Here is a 16942-nt window from a genome sequence, read left to right on the forward strand (position 1 = left end):
ATGTGGCTTGGTCCCAACTGTGTTTAGGTATGGCATTATTATCTTAGGCTGGCCACTAACGGTAGAACATGCATGATACACAGTCGTCTTACATTGTTGTGTCATCACAGCAAAATGCTTCGAGAATTTTTTTCAAATTAGGTTTTTGTATCTCCATTTTTTGTTATTTATTTTTTCTTCACAGCTCTAATTGAAGTTAAATTATTTGTCTAGTACTATAATTTATAATCTGACTTTAATTTAACCGTTTCAAGGATGAATAGAACTACAAAATTGATGTCATATCACATTCTATCGTATATCTATTTTTCAGGAAATTATTCCCATACAAAGCCAGAAAATAAGAAACTTTTCACCTCATAATTTTATATTCTGTCGAATAAAAGATTACGCTTCCCTTTTTCGAAAAATATGTTTGATATAGAAGTTATAGCTCGTTGTAAGTTCTTCAAAATGGTGAATCATGTCATAGTTTTTTGATGACCTATACTATTAATTGTCCAATTAATCTGCACAATGTACGTTTTCCGCGCTAAATGCCCATTCAAGTAATACCACCACCAACAGGTGAATATATAGAAACCGACTAGTCAAACGCAAGACAATTTGTTATCGGGTGTACCTGGAAATCTATTTGAGATAGAACAGTTTACCTGGATTCAGGTTTTAGAGCACAAAATAAGGCTCAGAGGGATTTTGAATGATAAATGTGGGAATTGGAAGATGTAGTCGATTAAAAACAGAATTTTTCCAAATTTTGGTTTTCCAAAAATTTTACTCATTTTTGAAAAATTGTAACTCAGCACTCAATAAAGATGAAGAGCTCAGAATTATTTCATTTTATTCTAAATTTTATTATCTAAAATTAGGTTGGAGTGAATTCTTCTGTCCGATGTTTTTTATGCACTCTATAGAAAACTTCAGGACTAGAAGGTTAATTTTTTTTATTTAAGCTATCCAATACTCCAGAATCATTGCATGAAAAATTTAGCGTGCTCAGAATTAATTTCCCAAACGGCCCTTTCTTACCAACTCAGTACTGGATTATATCAGGAAAAAATTTCCTAAGAGAACTTTTTTTTGATTACTTAGAGAAGTTGTTCCGGCCTGTTGCACAGCTTTCATAAAATATATTCCTAAATTATCTTGATTAGACTCAGATAGCTTCATGTTTATAAGTTTAATTGGTTATTGACACTGATCAGACTTACAAGAAAAAGTTATCAGATAATTTCCATGTTATTATGTAACTTGGATTGTAAATTTATTTTGCTGGAAAAATATATTCATTTGTTTTATATAAAATTTGTTGAATAGGAATTTCTCCATAATTGAAAAAACCCTGTTTTATCTTTGTCACATCCACATCTATTAGATCTGTACACAGGACTGCAGTGTTGTGTTGAGACCAACATATCTTCAGCTGTAGTGATGTATCGTCACTATACACTCCTGTGTACAAATATGGATGTGACAAGAATAAAACTGTGTTTATAATATATTTTATGTTTATTACCAGGAACGAATCAGTACGCAAAGAGGCGGGCCGTGTGGTGTGCTGGTGGCGGGTGTCAGGGGGCTCGGCATGCCCCACAGGTGCCCTGTCGCCAATGACGGGGGGCGCGCCCCCACCACCCCTGTTGCGGCACCAGCCGTCGTCACACTGTGACAGCATGTCAGTGCAGAGCTTCCAGATGTCGACGGCCGACTGTCCTCACAACGACCAGCAGCCGCCACCCGCCGACTTTGTTGCCACTTACAATCCGGTCAGTCCACACAGACATACTGCCTACTTTCTCAAAAATTTTGCAGCTCACACAGACATACCATCAACTTTTTTCATCAATTTTGCAAGTGGAGCTTTCAACCATAGAAAAAGGGAACGTCATCCTGTATGCCTATTAGAGGCTTAAACATAATAATGATTATGAAAGAGTGACAATTTCTAACCTTGGCTTTATCCTGCTCCCTCGTCGTCATCCCATGTCAGACTGGCCACTAACGCATGGTGTTATTTGTGTGACAAAATTTTCCTCTAAAGCGCATATTTTTTTAGTTATAACCTTCAAAAGCCCCCAAAAAACCTGTTTTCTAATTTTATTCAATTAAAACTTATTTTGTGCAAGAGATAAAGAGAAATTTCAAATCTATGAAATGTAGAACGTTTTTTAGCTTTGGAGCGGTCTTCATGCGCTGTACGTCAATAAATGAGTTTTCCAGCACCCTCCAAAGAAAACCCTGCATGATTTCTGGTTAGGTAGTTTTTCCATATGCATGAGGTGACAAGCTAGAACTATAAAATCGATTCTATCATGACTACTTATAGATAGAGTCTTGCAAATGGTCTCAATCTCTTCGCTACAACAAACCGAATAAGAATATCGATGATTGAAACAACGAAAATATTCGAAATCATTGAAAAATTCGAGATGGCGGTCATTATTGACAGAAATTTTTTAATCGCTTGCTATTCAGTTATAGTGAGAGATATTCGGATTGGTTTTATCACCAAAGTGTTTAGAATTAACCAAACTATGATGTACGATAATAATAATTTGGCAACTCGGATATTCTGCCCAAGTTTCAATTATTTGTTTTAACAGAGTAAAGTAGCTCTGACAACTAGAAAGATATGTGATATTTCAAGTATGTTATGGGTGCCAAAAGAAAATAAATAACTTTTAAGACTTCAAAATAGAAATTCCAGTTTATTTTATCACTTTAAACAACTATATTTCAAGTTATTGAAATATGATTATATAGACGAGAAATTTGGTCATGTGGTTATCTAATAAGTTGACTTTTAATTATCAACTTCCTAATAATTTAAAACAAAAAAAACATGAACATTTCTTATTTAAGAACGCTACAGTCTTAAGTAGAAATAGAATAGTATGGTAACAGGATAATAAAATAAAAGTACCATATAAAATTATTTATGATGTTCACAACTCATCAAATTACTGATATATTATTAGTCATTTATATTTGATTCTTCCATGCACAATCAGTACTAGTGAAATTACGGGTTTTCTTAATAGGACATAGATGATTTGGGTATGGCGTTGATCCTGAATCCATATTATATTCAGTGCAATTGCCAACTTCTCCTTTTGAGACAGCAAAACAGACTTGGAAGCTATGGAAGTAAACTCTTTTGAAGTCATTGTTAAGAAGCGTATGTGCCTTTTCAGTTTATTGAACAATGAACACATATTTGAATCAGGAAAATTCCTACGCTCAGCTTCAGCAAGGGCCCATTTTTCAAAAGCATGGAAAAGTTCGATTTCGCTGTTCAATGACAATGATTCCAATTGCAATATAAAATCAACTGTGACTTGTTCTGCTGATATAAAATTATCGCAATTGATCAACTCTGAAGCCCTTTCTGCAATAACTTTTCTACATTTCCTTTCTACATATGAGGAAGCTAGTTTCGAAAATTGAATTATGTAGCCATGAAAGTTTAAGATATCATTTGAATGAAATACTACCCCTTCGATGTACTTCATACACTCCAAGTCAAGTTGAGGAATGCGAAATTCCCAAGAAATCAAAAGTGCTGTGGCTGCATCACTATAGAACTCAAATTCTACTTCACCCGTATAAATGAATTGCATCATAGCTTTGAATCCGCTAGGTCCAATATCAAATCTATTGAGCTCAAAAACCGAGGTAAGCTTTTGTTCACCATGAAATAATTCATAAAAATATTCACTTGCCAAAGAGAATATCAATTTATGTCCTTAAATCATATTTCCTCTAATCATGAATGCTACATCACTGTCAACCTCACTATCATATAAACGTTTGAATGTTTTGTTGAAGAAATCTTTATCGGATTCATCAGCACTGGCACGTTCAAATAGGATGCTCCTACTCATTCTTGTTCCTATACGCCACCATAGAAGGAATAAGAAACAAAGTCTGAGCTGCAAGAGAGAAGAAAGTAACTTTATGAAACAGGAAGAATACATTTCAAAAACTTGTGAAAATTGATGACGACTTATTGCAATGGATAGAGAGTGAACGATATGAGACAATAATTTAGGGCTGGATTGAGAGTTGTTCATTTTATAGGAGAAAGAATAATAGCAATTTTGTATCATATTTTCACGCTATTTACAGTAGAAGTAGAATTTTAAATGGACTGAAGTGGAATCTCAATTCACAATATATAGGCTAAAGTAAGGTACCGGTCTCGGTTGTACCGAGAAATATTGCATGTTGTAGCCTACCCTCGATCAGAGAAATTAGGCCTATTATTATTATTGCATAATTTTAATGTCAACAAGCCTTTTTTATCATATTATACGTGTTAGCTAATTTTATATTATGTTTCAAAAAAGATTTTCAATAAATTCATCTTATAGATCATTTTTACTGTTAATAAAGATATGAAAAAAGTTATTCAAATTATTTCTTGTATAAAATGATTTTGAGTGACAGTACCGTTATAAAAAGTACTAAACAATGTAAGTTATCTTACAACTTAAAACAACGCAAAATTTACAAAATAATTCGGCGTACGTTGTTTTTGTTATAAATACCTAACTCTATAATATTTTTGTATAGTTTATATTTCTTCCAAGTTCTAAAAGCTTTAATAAAGTTTTTGAGCTTAGAGTGTACAGTATTTATCTCATATTCCTTTATCACACAATTTTAAATAATTAAATAATTGTAAATAATTACCTTTTGCAGCAGCTTTAGTGTTGAGTGTAAAATTTCCTTTTTTGCAACAGTGGACCAATTGATAAAGAAATTTGGAGGGAATGTTTTAAACAACATTTTTGACTTTGCAGCTTTGTTGAGACTAGTTGGAAGGAGAACATATCAAAAGTCTATATTCCCAACTCATGTGCTAAGGGGATGAGGGTGGTTCAAAAGTTTCATTTTTCAGCGTTTTGCTTCCAGGCTCATATCTTGAGAACAATGTGCTCAACCCACTTAACCATTCAAAAATGAAGCTTGATTAATTCTCTAAACTTTTACAACTCATTCAACAACAAACACCCATTACATTGCACATATTTTATACAGAAACATGCCAACCATCCTCCGTAATGTTCATAACTGTACACCCTATATGTACAAAAAATACATGAAAATATGGTTGAGGGAGATAGGAAGGGAAAATATAGAGCTCATGATCCATTCCAGCTATCAATAATAATTATATTAAACTAGTGATCCAGCTGTATGTTCCTAGTTATATTAATATCAACAATTTTCAATAATTTTCAATGTGTTGCTCCAATGTTTTGACTGTATATATATATATATATGAACATATGAACTGATTTCTACTTCAACTATTTATCATATTATTCTCTTTGAATATCATATTTCATCTAGAATGATTGGGACAACTTTTTCAAGCTATTCTTCATTTAGTAATATTTTTTTAAAATTTATCTAAACATAAATTCATACTACTCTAGTTTATTTACTGTATGTATGTACCAATTTGTTATTCAATTGAATTATTTGTTTTTTTAAAGCAATTATTCATCTACTTATATTATTTTTTTCTCTAAAAATAGAGTAGCTTAACTACTCTAGTACAATACCGCAGGTAACTTACCAGATATTACAATAATTATTCATCTATAAAAACTATCCTTACCTTATGCTACAAATTATTATACTTTTCTTATAAAACCCAGACTCCTTTCCACACACAGGCTACAGCCTTCGTGGAGGAGAAGCATGATATTTCTTTTTTTCTTCACAATTTTTGTATGACTGAATTTTAATTTTTTGTATGACTAAATTTTAATTTTGTCAATACTGTCTAATATCTACTCTAGTTGTTAGTGTCTAAGATTAGTTAAGTGGGTATTATAATAAAATCATTACAAATTTGTGATGTGTACACCATTGTTTGTAATTTTTCATGCAATAAAAATAATTTGATTTGATTTGATTTTTGTTAACATCAGTTTTTACTATCAATCCATGGGAGTTTTACTTTTTATAGTTCTACACAGTTGACAAATTGTTGTTAAATTTATTTTTAATTTTTTAATGGAATTTTTGTCATTGTAGTAGAGAAAATGAACACTTGAAGGGTTGTAGCGCTGATAAAAGAACATGCGCATTACGGTGTAATATTCTCTATAGAGAGAGTAACGTGCAACAAGTGGCTAGAGTCGATCCCTTTCTATCGAGCAGATTCTTTTTATTCGATAGTCGATAGTTTTGATACTGATATGTTTGATTCTTCAATAATTTCAATAATAACTTTTAACCTAAAATCAATTGAGAAGGTATCGTTATCGTGGCAGCGAAATAAGAATTTACTATCAGTTGTTTATTATTCTCTCAATTTGTCGGTGATTTTCCTTATATAATAAAAGATCTATAAACTTTCTAGATTTGATATCAGAATAATTATTTTTATTATCATAATGAATCTCAGTTGCGAGCACTGAGCAGACTTTGTAGGTTAACTTACGATTTTTTAGTAGTGGGTTTTGGTTTTATTCTGACATAGTGTACTATAATTTCACTGGCCTTCATGGAACTTTCTAATAATAACAAGTACTCCATATTGCTTCCAACTTACAACGAAAAAGATAACTTGCCGATTATAATATGGCTCATAACAAAATACATGAATGAGGAGGGTCGCTACAATTACGAGATTATTATTATTGATGACGGTAGTCCAGACGGAACTCTCGACGTTGCAAAACAGTTGCAGAAACTTTATGGTCAAAATAAAATTGTGCTCAAGCCGAGAGAGAAGAAGTTGGGTCTTGGGACAGCTTACGTTCATGGGTTGAAACATGCTACTGGCAATTTAATCATTATAATGGATGCCGACCTCTCGCATCATCCTAAATTCATCCCTCAAATGATTTCTGTTCAAAATTCTACGAATTGTGATATTGTTACTGGAACACGTTATTCGGGGAATGGTGGTGTCTATGGTTGGGACTTGAAAAGAAAGCTCATTAGTAGAGGTGCAAACTTCCTGACTCAGTTGCTGTTGAGACCTGGGATATCTGATCTGACTGGAAGCTTTAGAATGTACAAAAAAACTGTACTTGAACACCTTGTGTCTTCCTGTGTTTCTAAAGGTTATGTTTTCCAAATGGAAATCATTGTTCAGGCTAGGCGGTTTGGGTATAGCATTGAGGAGGTACCAATAACATTTGTGGACAGAGTCTACGGAGAATCAAAGCTGGGAGGGTCGGAAATATTTCAGTTTGTCCAGGGGTTGATGTATCTTTTTGCAACTACTTGAGCTAATTTGATCATAACGATTTTTCTCATGTCTCAACGTTAGTTTTAGTAAGAATTAATCCATTTAGTGATTATTGAATAAATTGAGTTTCAACTGTCCATAATTATTGTTCTAAATAAAATTAGCCTAATTCTTTTTCCTCTCTAAATAACTATATTTCTAAATATTATCTGTAAAGGAGATATAGATATACATATTCAAAGAAACGTAAATCGCTGTGATTGGGGTAGCCTACCTCGGAAAAATGTTGAAAAATTCTTTGAACTTTGAACTACATTTCTCTAAACAGGAAACAAGTCAAGTTACTTACGATATCAAGTCACTTTTGTGTCAATTAAAATTTCATGGTTTAAAGAGCAAGACTATAAAAATAGCTTTATCAGCACTTGGATCAGAATAAAAATGAATATGTTTAGAACGTTTAATATATCTTCATTTGTCAGAGTAGAGTCAATCACATAAATTTAGTGTCGTCCGTCATAAGACAGCTTCGGTGTGGAATGCCATAATATTGCTTTCATTTGAAAGGAATAAAAGAAATCGTTGTAGACTGGGAGATAAAAGAAGGTAATTAATCATGAGATAATACTGTATTTTCATGACATATCCTACAACCTGAACAATTATTTCTTCTATTTGCATTTGTACCGGTAGTCACAATATAGGAGAATTTGAACAACTCTGTAAAATTCATTACATTATATTCACAGCTGTAAATGATATGTCAAATTAAAGAGTAACTCTATGGCTCAACTCACTTTTACGCGACTCAAGTCGAGAATAGACTGCATCTCCATTCGCTTCGCGACTCAGCATGTGTTCATATGGTGACACTCAGACCAGTCGATTCTAGTGCCTGCAACCTCACGACTGTGAGACTGGGTTGAGCGGCGACTCGACTTGTTGGTCGAGAAGCGACTTGAGTTGTGTAGTACCATGTATTTTAAAGTGAGGTTAAGTTTTATAAAAGTGATGTTTTATAATTTTAAATAATACAATAATAGGAATCAGATGAGGCAATATATTCATAATAATTATTATAAAACTTGTTACATGCGCAGAAATGACGAATAGGATTCCATATTTTGAATAATGTGAGATTAAAAATAGAGTAGCATGGAACTGAAGTAGTGACAATGAGCAAGAAAGTCGTAAGGTCGAGAGACTGGCTATAGGCTAGATGTGGGCCGTGTTCAATGAAAGTCACATTGAACGTTTATAAGGTTCTTGGTAAAACTGAGCCACTTTTCCATTTGACATATCATTTGCAACTTCAAGTTTACTGTAATAAATAGAGTTGGAACTCCTATACTCATTTATCAACACTTGGTATAATTGTATAGATATTGTAACTTTTTAAGCTCCAGCAAATTACAATGCCTACTGTAATAATTAATTCACATACTGACCAATAAGTAGCCTATATTCCGTTCTATAGTGAAACCTTGATAATCCGATCTGATACTTCAGTTTCCTCTTTTCTTTTGTTCTTCTTCAATTCTTATTTAACTCCTTTTTGTTCTATATTCTTGTTGTTTTTCCTTGTTCTTCATTTTTCTTGTTTAATTTTGATGTAAATAAACTCGTAGTTCATCAGACAATCCGTTCTACTTGGTGTTCTGGCATCGTCCCCGTTTCCATAAGCTGCTGCACACAGGGACGATAGTGGCGTCCCAGATCCTGGTCATTATTAGCGGCTAGTGAAAATGCGTCCATTGTCCCTATGAGAAAGGGGTAAGACGCTGCTAATGCCGCTGTGTGATGGCGTTGGCCACTGACAAACAGCTGCTACTATACTCTGTACAAAATTACTTTTGACTTGGAAGAATATTCGGCGCAGAGAGATTTGTCAATTACAGTGATGAATAGAGTCATAGGAAGAAGGGCAGTTGCCCATTTGTCGATTGGACTCAGTTGACTGAGCGCTTCCAGAGAGGAAACATCCGTATGCTTATCATGCAAGCAGCTGAACACTCATTGGAAATTAGAGAACGCTACCTTTCTCTGCTGCGCATGTCCCTCCAAGTCAAAAGTAATTTTGTACGGAGTATAGTGAACGTTACTATTGTCCATGTGTGCAAGGTGCTTCTGGACTGAATTTTATTCTATTGTGAATGTTTGGCCCCAGTCTAATAGTGCTGTATTCAAATCAAATCGCATATTGCTAACAAAAACACAACTTAAATGTTATAACAACGTCATTATCATAATCTTATTATGTTATTATGATGAATGTTTTTTCCCCAATTTAGAGCTATGGACTCTCAATGGTAATTCTTTGTCATTAACCTTCAAAGTAGCCTTTCTCTATGATTGATAGAGCCTTTCTCTAAAATCTTTTCTATAAATATTTTCTCAATGATTGTATTGTTTTAGGTGCACGGTGACACCCTGCGCTATGAGAGCGTGACATTTCGGCTAGCTCAGCGCCGCTGCGGCACGTGTGTGCGACAGAACTCAGACTCATCATCAGGCAGTGGTCACCCTCTGCTCACCCCCCTGCCTCGCCGCCAGCGGCCCAGCAGTGAGCCGTCCACGCCCCGCCATCTCAACAACAACGACGCCGACGCCGATGACAGGGCGCCCGTCGTCTTCAAGGTTAGCTCTCATAGCACTGTTTTTCAGAACTTACTGATAGAGAGTGTTCACTATTCGATTACTCGGAGTGACGACCTTTACGCCATGTTGTTCTGGCATTCTCTGACTAACTGTGAAGGAGAGTCAAATCTCAACGTATTTTATACAGACTATAGGTATCATCTATGAGCTTCATCATCTTCTATAAGCTATACAGAAGACCACATCTTCTATGAGCTTTATTTATACAGAGTGTTTAGGAACTCCCTACCAATACGCAAGGGCATTGTTCCTCGGTAACAAACATATCTAAATATCATATTCAAATTGTCCGGAAGTCTTCAGTTACTCACACAGCTGCCATTTTGCTTTTTCACTTATTATTTTTTTTCTAAATAATGGTTAAACATACGAAATTAAAACTTTGCACAATCATTTATAACAACTAGACGAAGCTACAAAAAACTTCACCTGCAAACTGCTCAGTTGCTGTATTGCATCCTCGAGCATTTGTGGGGGTTCTTGTTTTTCTGGACTCCTGAGGAGCTCATCCTCCTCCTCCAATTGGGATGGTGTGATAGAGCTTACCTCATCCATATCATGATCAGTTGAAGCCTTCTCAAGGTTAGCCTCTATGTAAGAGTGCAACAGTACCTCCTGTATACCTGAAGCACCCATTTCGGATTGAGGAATCTGCCCTGATGGGGCAGATCCCGATGGGTTTGAGGGCTAGGCAACTTCCAGAGTTACCTCGGGCTTTGGTTTTGGTTTAATAGTTTTTTTTTATCCATGTGGTCCCACGAGCAGCTAGGGAAGTGCAGTCGACCCAGACAGAGCCCCGCATGTCCAGGCAAGGCTATGTACTATAGGAGGGCGCCTGGTATCCTGCAGGCACCGTTAGTGGCACCATGTAAAGAAGGCCTGGTACCATCCACCCATCAGCACGGTCTACATAACACCTTGGGTGACCCCTTTTAGTCACCTCCTACGACAAGCAGGGATACTGTGGGCACATTCTGGCTTCAACAGATTCTTGAGTCCGATGTTCGACTCAAAGCTCCCTCGGCCCACAGGGCTATGTGGGCTATGTGCCCTTCAGTGATCCATCGTGCTTATCTACTGTTTATTCTCTTATAATTATATTCATTCATTTTGTCGTAACGAATCAATAATATCAATAGGGTAATTTCATTCAATTCAACACAAAATATTAAACGATTTAAATTGCACTTTTTGCAATCGAATCAATCACTATTACAGTTTCAGCTGGAGTCGGGGGGTGGCGACAACAGCCGGCCGGGCAACACAATCAAAACGGTGACGTCACCGATGGCCTCACTCAAGTCACCCATGACGTCACTCAAAACTGTGACGTCACAGCTGTCAGCCGAGCCGCCGCTCTGCAACGGAACCAGCGACGAGTCGAAGCGGGAACGCTATCGGCTGCAGAGGCTGCGTGCAGTTGAGCTCGAGGACCCCGGAACTCAGGTCTAGTCAACTGCGCAGATCTAGACCACTGCACAGGTCTAGTTGACTGCACACAGCGTGTGTACAGATGAATCTGTGATCTTGGACAGGATATCGATGGTAATTCGACATTGTTTTCGGGGGCTTTGTAGAGTTGATTTGGCTGTAATTGAATAAAAACACAATAATGTCGAGCACCTATATTAGAGTGATCTTGGATAGTATATTGATGGTAATTCAAATGTTTTTGAGGGTTTTGTAGAGTTGATTTGGCTGTAATGAGATAAAACAACATAATGTAGAACATTTATATTATTAGAGAGGATATCGGTGGTAAATTCAAATGTTTTCGGGGGTTTTATAGAGTTGATTTGGCTGTAATGAGATAAAAACACAATAATGTCGAACACCTACATTATAGTGATCTTAGAGAGAATATTGATGGTAATTCAAATGCTTTGGGTCTTTTTAGAGTTGTTTGGGCTGTAATAGAATAAAAACACAATAATGACTAACTCCAATATTAGATCGATTTCAGAGAGAATTGGTATACTCAAATGTATCAGGGGATTTTTTAAAATTAACTTGGGGCTATAATTTATTACTGTCGAGAACATTAGAGTGATCTCAGAGTACATCACAACTTTGTTTTTAGAAGCTGGTTTCGTAGAATATTTCCAGTATTGATGTTAAATTCAAAACTGTACTCGGGGACTTTGTAGAGTTGATTGGGCTGTAATGATATAACCAAATTCTGAGGAACACCTTTATCAGTAATCTCAAGGTACCGCAAAAATATTCGTAGAATCGGATAAGGATAATTGTGTTTTTATAATAATTCAATTGTATTTCAAATTACATATTTCGTTTCAAATCTCATGTGTTAAAGAAACAAACGGTCGGTGATGCCATGGACATCTAAATATCAGTTTTGCATAATTGATATCACAGAAAAGACAAACATACTTCTAAGAAAAGTATCTTATGTAAGACAAGTCTATCCTCCTCTGCTGCATCTCTTTCTATTTGAATGTTCTATTCTAGAACTATTCTTAGAAGCAAACTACTGGTAACTATAAGAAGACAATATATTGTGTTTTATCTCATTATTGTTGGTAGAATTGAACCTGTGATGCATAAGCTCATTTTATTTATCAACAGTTAACGGATAACATTTCAGTTTTGAATATTAATTTTGGATTTAGTAATGGTTGTAACTAGATAATTATTTTCTATTAAAATAATTTTTGTTGCAGTTTCTGTGTATAGTGGTGGATGTTATGTGTGTTGTGAATTATGATTGATTATGCATTACGGTCTGTGATAATACTACGATAGATTATTGCTTCAAATAATTTGTCGTAGCAGTTGATATTGTACCGTAATAATGAATCCGAATATTTAATGTTAATTGTATTCATTCATTATTATAATATTCTTGGCACGTACTGTAAATAATGATTGTTCAGTAATACTCAATTCGAGGACTGGGGATTTATTATGAAATCGTTATCTTGATCAAGTTATCCAATTCGTACTCAATTGAAATAAGTACCTTTGTTTCTGTATGTTGAATGTGCTCCATTGACTGTTTGATTGGTTCAATGTAATCAATTGCAAAATATTATCGTAACTTATCTACACAGGTTCATATAGTTTATTATAAATATCTACTTTTAAAAGATATGGTACCGCACCAGAGAAATCCAAAGTATCGTATATGATGATTAAATATAGAAATTTGAAGGTTGATTAGGAAATTGGTTTTAAATATTCAAGATAGGAAACTCAGTCTTGCTAGTACTGTATATTAAACAGCACTTGTGATATGACTTGACTCATAAAATCCAATCAAAGATAGATCAGTTGTAATAGAATATTTTCACAAACTTATTCTCATTGTATTACTCGCTTGCTCAAATACTGTATCACAGGTTCAATGTTTTAAGCAACTGGTATCTAGATAGTTGAGTCACATGAAAAAAGTTTGGCTACTATTATGCCGCTGCAATTTTAAGCTCTTTCTCATGACTGAACCACCTATAACAAACATGAACAGACTCGCTATAGATCTTTCTCACTAGTAACTAACTAGTATACCTCGGAAATCATATTACGAACTTTGAGTTGAACAGTGGAAGCATTTATCTAACCTTAGTCAACCGATCTCAAGCGTTACCGCATCACTGAATTATTGTATAGTATTTTTACAGCTTTATAAGAAATGTGAAAATGATGTATTGAAATTGTTTTTGAGGTTTAAAACGGTAGTTTTAACCTTTTAGATTTTAATTGAACATTTTAATAAAAAGTGAATGAGATCATGTCATTTATAGTGTAGGTAGATAGAATTGTGACTTTTATACCCGATTCCACCAAGCTGAAGACATGTTTAAATCGCCTGCGCCTTACAAAGAGTGCACTGAACATTATGATTTCTATGGAGATAGCTTTAAATAATATAGCTTTTCAAATAATTCCAGTGCACTCATATAAAGTGTTCACGGCTTGATCATGTTCCAAATGTCTTGACCAAGCTTGGTGAAATCGGGCATTAGAAGGTGACTTCACTGTTAATTGTTAATTTGCAGTCTTCAAATTATGCTAGCCATCCACTAACGTAACGTTACACCAGACGTGTAACGTCTGGGAACGTCTGTGCACTTGCTTCTGTGACAGCAGTTCTGCAAGAGCACTTGAGCCTGCGATTGGCTCTAACGTTCGACTGTATAGTAGAACATGCCCAGCAAAACGTGAAGTTAGTGGCTGGCATTAGAGATCCTGAAATTATTCAGGTGTAGCCTGATTAACTCTGAAAATAGACTTCAAAACTCTGAAACTACAACGTATTGTGGGAGAGCGTTTTATTAGAACAACCAAACTCGATTAGATTACTGTCTTTCGAAAAATATGTCCAAAGATTAGGAAAGAAAGTCAAGATTGCGCTCTTTTCGATAAAATAAGTTTAATCTTGAAAAATGTATCCAAAGAAAATACCAAAGACAAGGTTCATTCGATATAATATTGTCACTAGTTTGTTAATTGTCTCTTCATTTCTTATTTACTGACTGATTCAACCATTGAAACTCATCCTAAAACTTCTTGTACGATAAATTCTAAGTATTTGTAAGTTGAATACATTTATACCGTAGTTATAATAGTACCGCAATTTGTATGAATGGATGTAATGCGTAACTTATATTACGAATTAGATGAAGCACCAAATAGTTTATAAGAGACGACCTTGGATATAGGCAAGGTGATAAATTGCACTATGATCAAGGTATTTAGACTAAATCAACGTTTGCTGGTTAGGCTCGAAGTGTTGAAATTAGTGGAGGTTTAAGTTTATTTCGGAAGTTGAATTTTAAAGTAACTCAAATAGTCCATCATTTGTTCTATTTATTTCTGTAGCTATATTAGGTTGTGGAAGCTCTAGTCTTCATTTTTCCAAGATCGGCGTTGAATATAATTATTATACTCCAGCATGACTTTGAAAGTCTTCCTTTTTCCATTTTCTAAGTAGAAAACTTCCATTACTCTATCTTTTGAAAATAATTTCAATTATTTATTTGAAAGATTGTATGTATCCATACAATTAAGAATCATAATTGTGATTGGGAGAGAACAGTAGGCTTAGACCAAAACTGATTTTCTGTAATTTTAATAGATAGTAATGTGTTCCAAAAAAACAGTTTTTTTATTTCTTAGTACTTCATTTCAGTAAAGATTCAATTTACTTCCAATTTGAAAATTAACTATTATTCCAAGTTTTCAAGCGATTCTTTCTCAATTTATACGAGACTTCCCTTCTGAACTTCCGACTTCATTTCTAACTTAATTTCTTCTTTAATAAGGGTTGTTGACTCTGTTTGAGATATTACACATGAAATCTTATTAATTGGACCTTGTGTTGTCTAAATAAGGCTTAGATCTTGCACTTTCTTGAGAATAATACAATAAAATAAAATGCATTTTTGCTATAAGAATCATTGGTTCAATTTTTATGTGATTTTTATTCTTTTATTCATGTTTTTTTCTATTAGCGAAGTTTAAGAAAGAATCCACATTTTAATGAATCGGAAATCAGAACTGAAGAAGAAAAAGGTAAACAATCAAATGTGAAGAATTGAAACTGTCTATAAAATTTAAACAAGAACATTATTATTTTGAACTAGATAGTTGCCTATATCACCAATGATCAGCTTCGCTGAAAAATGGCTTTAATTGTGTAGACATTAATCTAACTTAAGATGTAAGGTAATATTATGTTTGATATACAGTAATTATAATAGATAATGTTAAACTATATACTCGGACACTTCCCATTGAGGATCAATCTGATAATAGTTTATAGTTTTACCAAAGTGTATAAAGATTTTCTATGGAATAACGCTTTTAAAGATATTGCGTGGCTGGTCCACTATTATCTTGATAGAAAATAAATCCTTTGTAAGTTTTAAAGTGCCAAAATGTACAAATATTGAAGTTGTATGAGATTGTGATCTTGTTTGACATTTGTTAAGATTTTCATGACCAAGTTATTTTGTATGAGAGGTTTATCTGAGAAAATGTTATGATGATAATAATTATTTTTACCATATAGAATGCATTGTATTTTGTGTGTGTTACTATATAATACACAACTATCATGTAATAAAATGCAAATTTCTTTATAGAAACCTCTGTATTTGAATTATTTAGCATACTAATCCATTATTTCCATTTTCTCTCTGCCATAATAATTACTTAGATACTTGTCAGTTATTTATTTTTAATTTTTAAATTTTCATTCATTTATTTAAATTATTTTAATTTCTTTTCTATATATCAATAGAATTCTTTACTTTTCTGTTTGCATTCTGTTAATGTTCCATAAAATGTATTTTTTTCAACAACTATTATTTTTATTCAATTTGCAGGCCCCGTTTCGTCGATATTAAAACTTGATGCTGACTTTTGAAGTATTTTAGCAGTAACTGAAATTGAACTGGAAAGTCAAATCTACTGGAGAAGGTGATTTTTTTGGATGAAATTACCGCAGAAAAACACGACGAATGCGTAAGTTATTTAGTTATCTTGAAGTATCGGGGTGGTTTAACATTACTGTAGAATTTGGTTGTTATAGGCCTATTTGTAGATATTCTAGTTCAGTTTCTATTAGTTGTCAGTAATAATTGGGTTTTCAGTATTTTCATACTACTATCTCATAAACTGCGAAAGTTTATTCAATAATTTTCCCCAAGCTTAATCACAAAAAATGTTCAAAAATATAATGTCCTGAAACATGATTGAAAGCTTCTATCCTAACTAAGTAGGTATAATGTCTAGTAGGTCTAAATATCTTGAACGGTTATCAAGATACAAGCGATAAAAGAGAGCCCTGAAAATTTTGGCGGTCATCTTATTTTTGAGGTGTATGCCTGTGATTTCGACTTGTCATCATTGTGATCCTCATCATACCAGCTCTAACGAGGAAATTGAGACACTGTTGTTACCCATAAATTATGACCACGAAGTGCCTTTTTTAGTACATTATCTGACCATTTTTAGTACCTTGTCTGTACATTTGCGCCCAGCCTAATACGTGCAATATTCAGGCTCCTAAATATTTTTCTTCTACTTTATCTTCCTTGTCTGATC

The 16942-nt window shown here is 34.1% G+C and overlaps 1 protein-coding gene across 17 annotated transcripts in view; it reads left to right on the forward strand.

The window, feature by feature from the left end:
* LOC111046312 (beta-3 adrenergic receptor) overlaps positions 1 to 16942 on the forward strand; it is a 268205-nt gene that overhangs the window by 214629 nt on the left and 36634 nt on the right. For 13 of the 17 annotated variants that reach the window (XR_005572378.1, XR_005572375.1, XR_005572373.1 and 10 more), the window contains 4 exons: positions 1520 to 1766; positions 9632 to 9853; positions 11093 to 11419; positions 16222 to 16360. Coding sequence is in view for 2 of the 17 variants with exons in the window: in XM_039437096.1 (XP_039293030.1) it covers positions 1520 to 1766; positions 9632 to 9853; positions 11093 to 11326 (703 nt within the window). In the remaining 15 variants the exon portion in view is untranslated. Of the gene's footprint in view, positions 1 to 1519; positions 1767 to 6232; positions 7823 to 9631; positions 9854 to 11092; positions 12308 to 16221; positions 16361 to 16942 lie in introns of those variants that run through there. The other 4 variants (XR_005572386.1, XM_039437097.1, XM_039437096.1 and 1 more) reach the window with 4 other exon arrangements.

The sequence above is a fragment of the Nilaparvata lugens genome, chromosome 10 (assembly GCF_014356525.2).
Source record: "Nilaparvata lugens isolate BPH chromosome 10, ASM1435652v1, whole genome shotgun sequence".
Classification (NCBI taxonomy): Eukaryota; Metazoa; Arthropoda; class Insecta; order Hemiptera; family Delphacidae; genus Nilaparvata; species Nilaparvata lugens.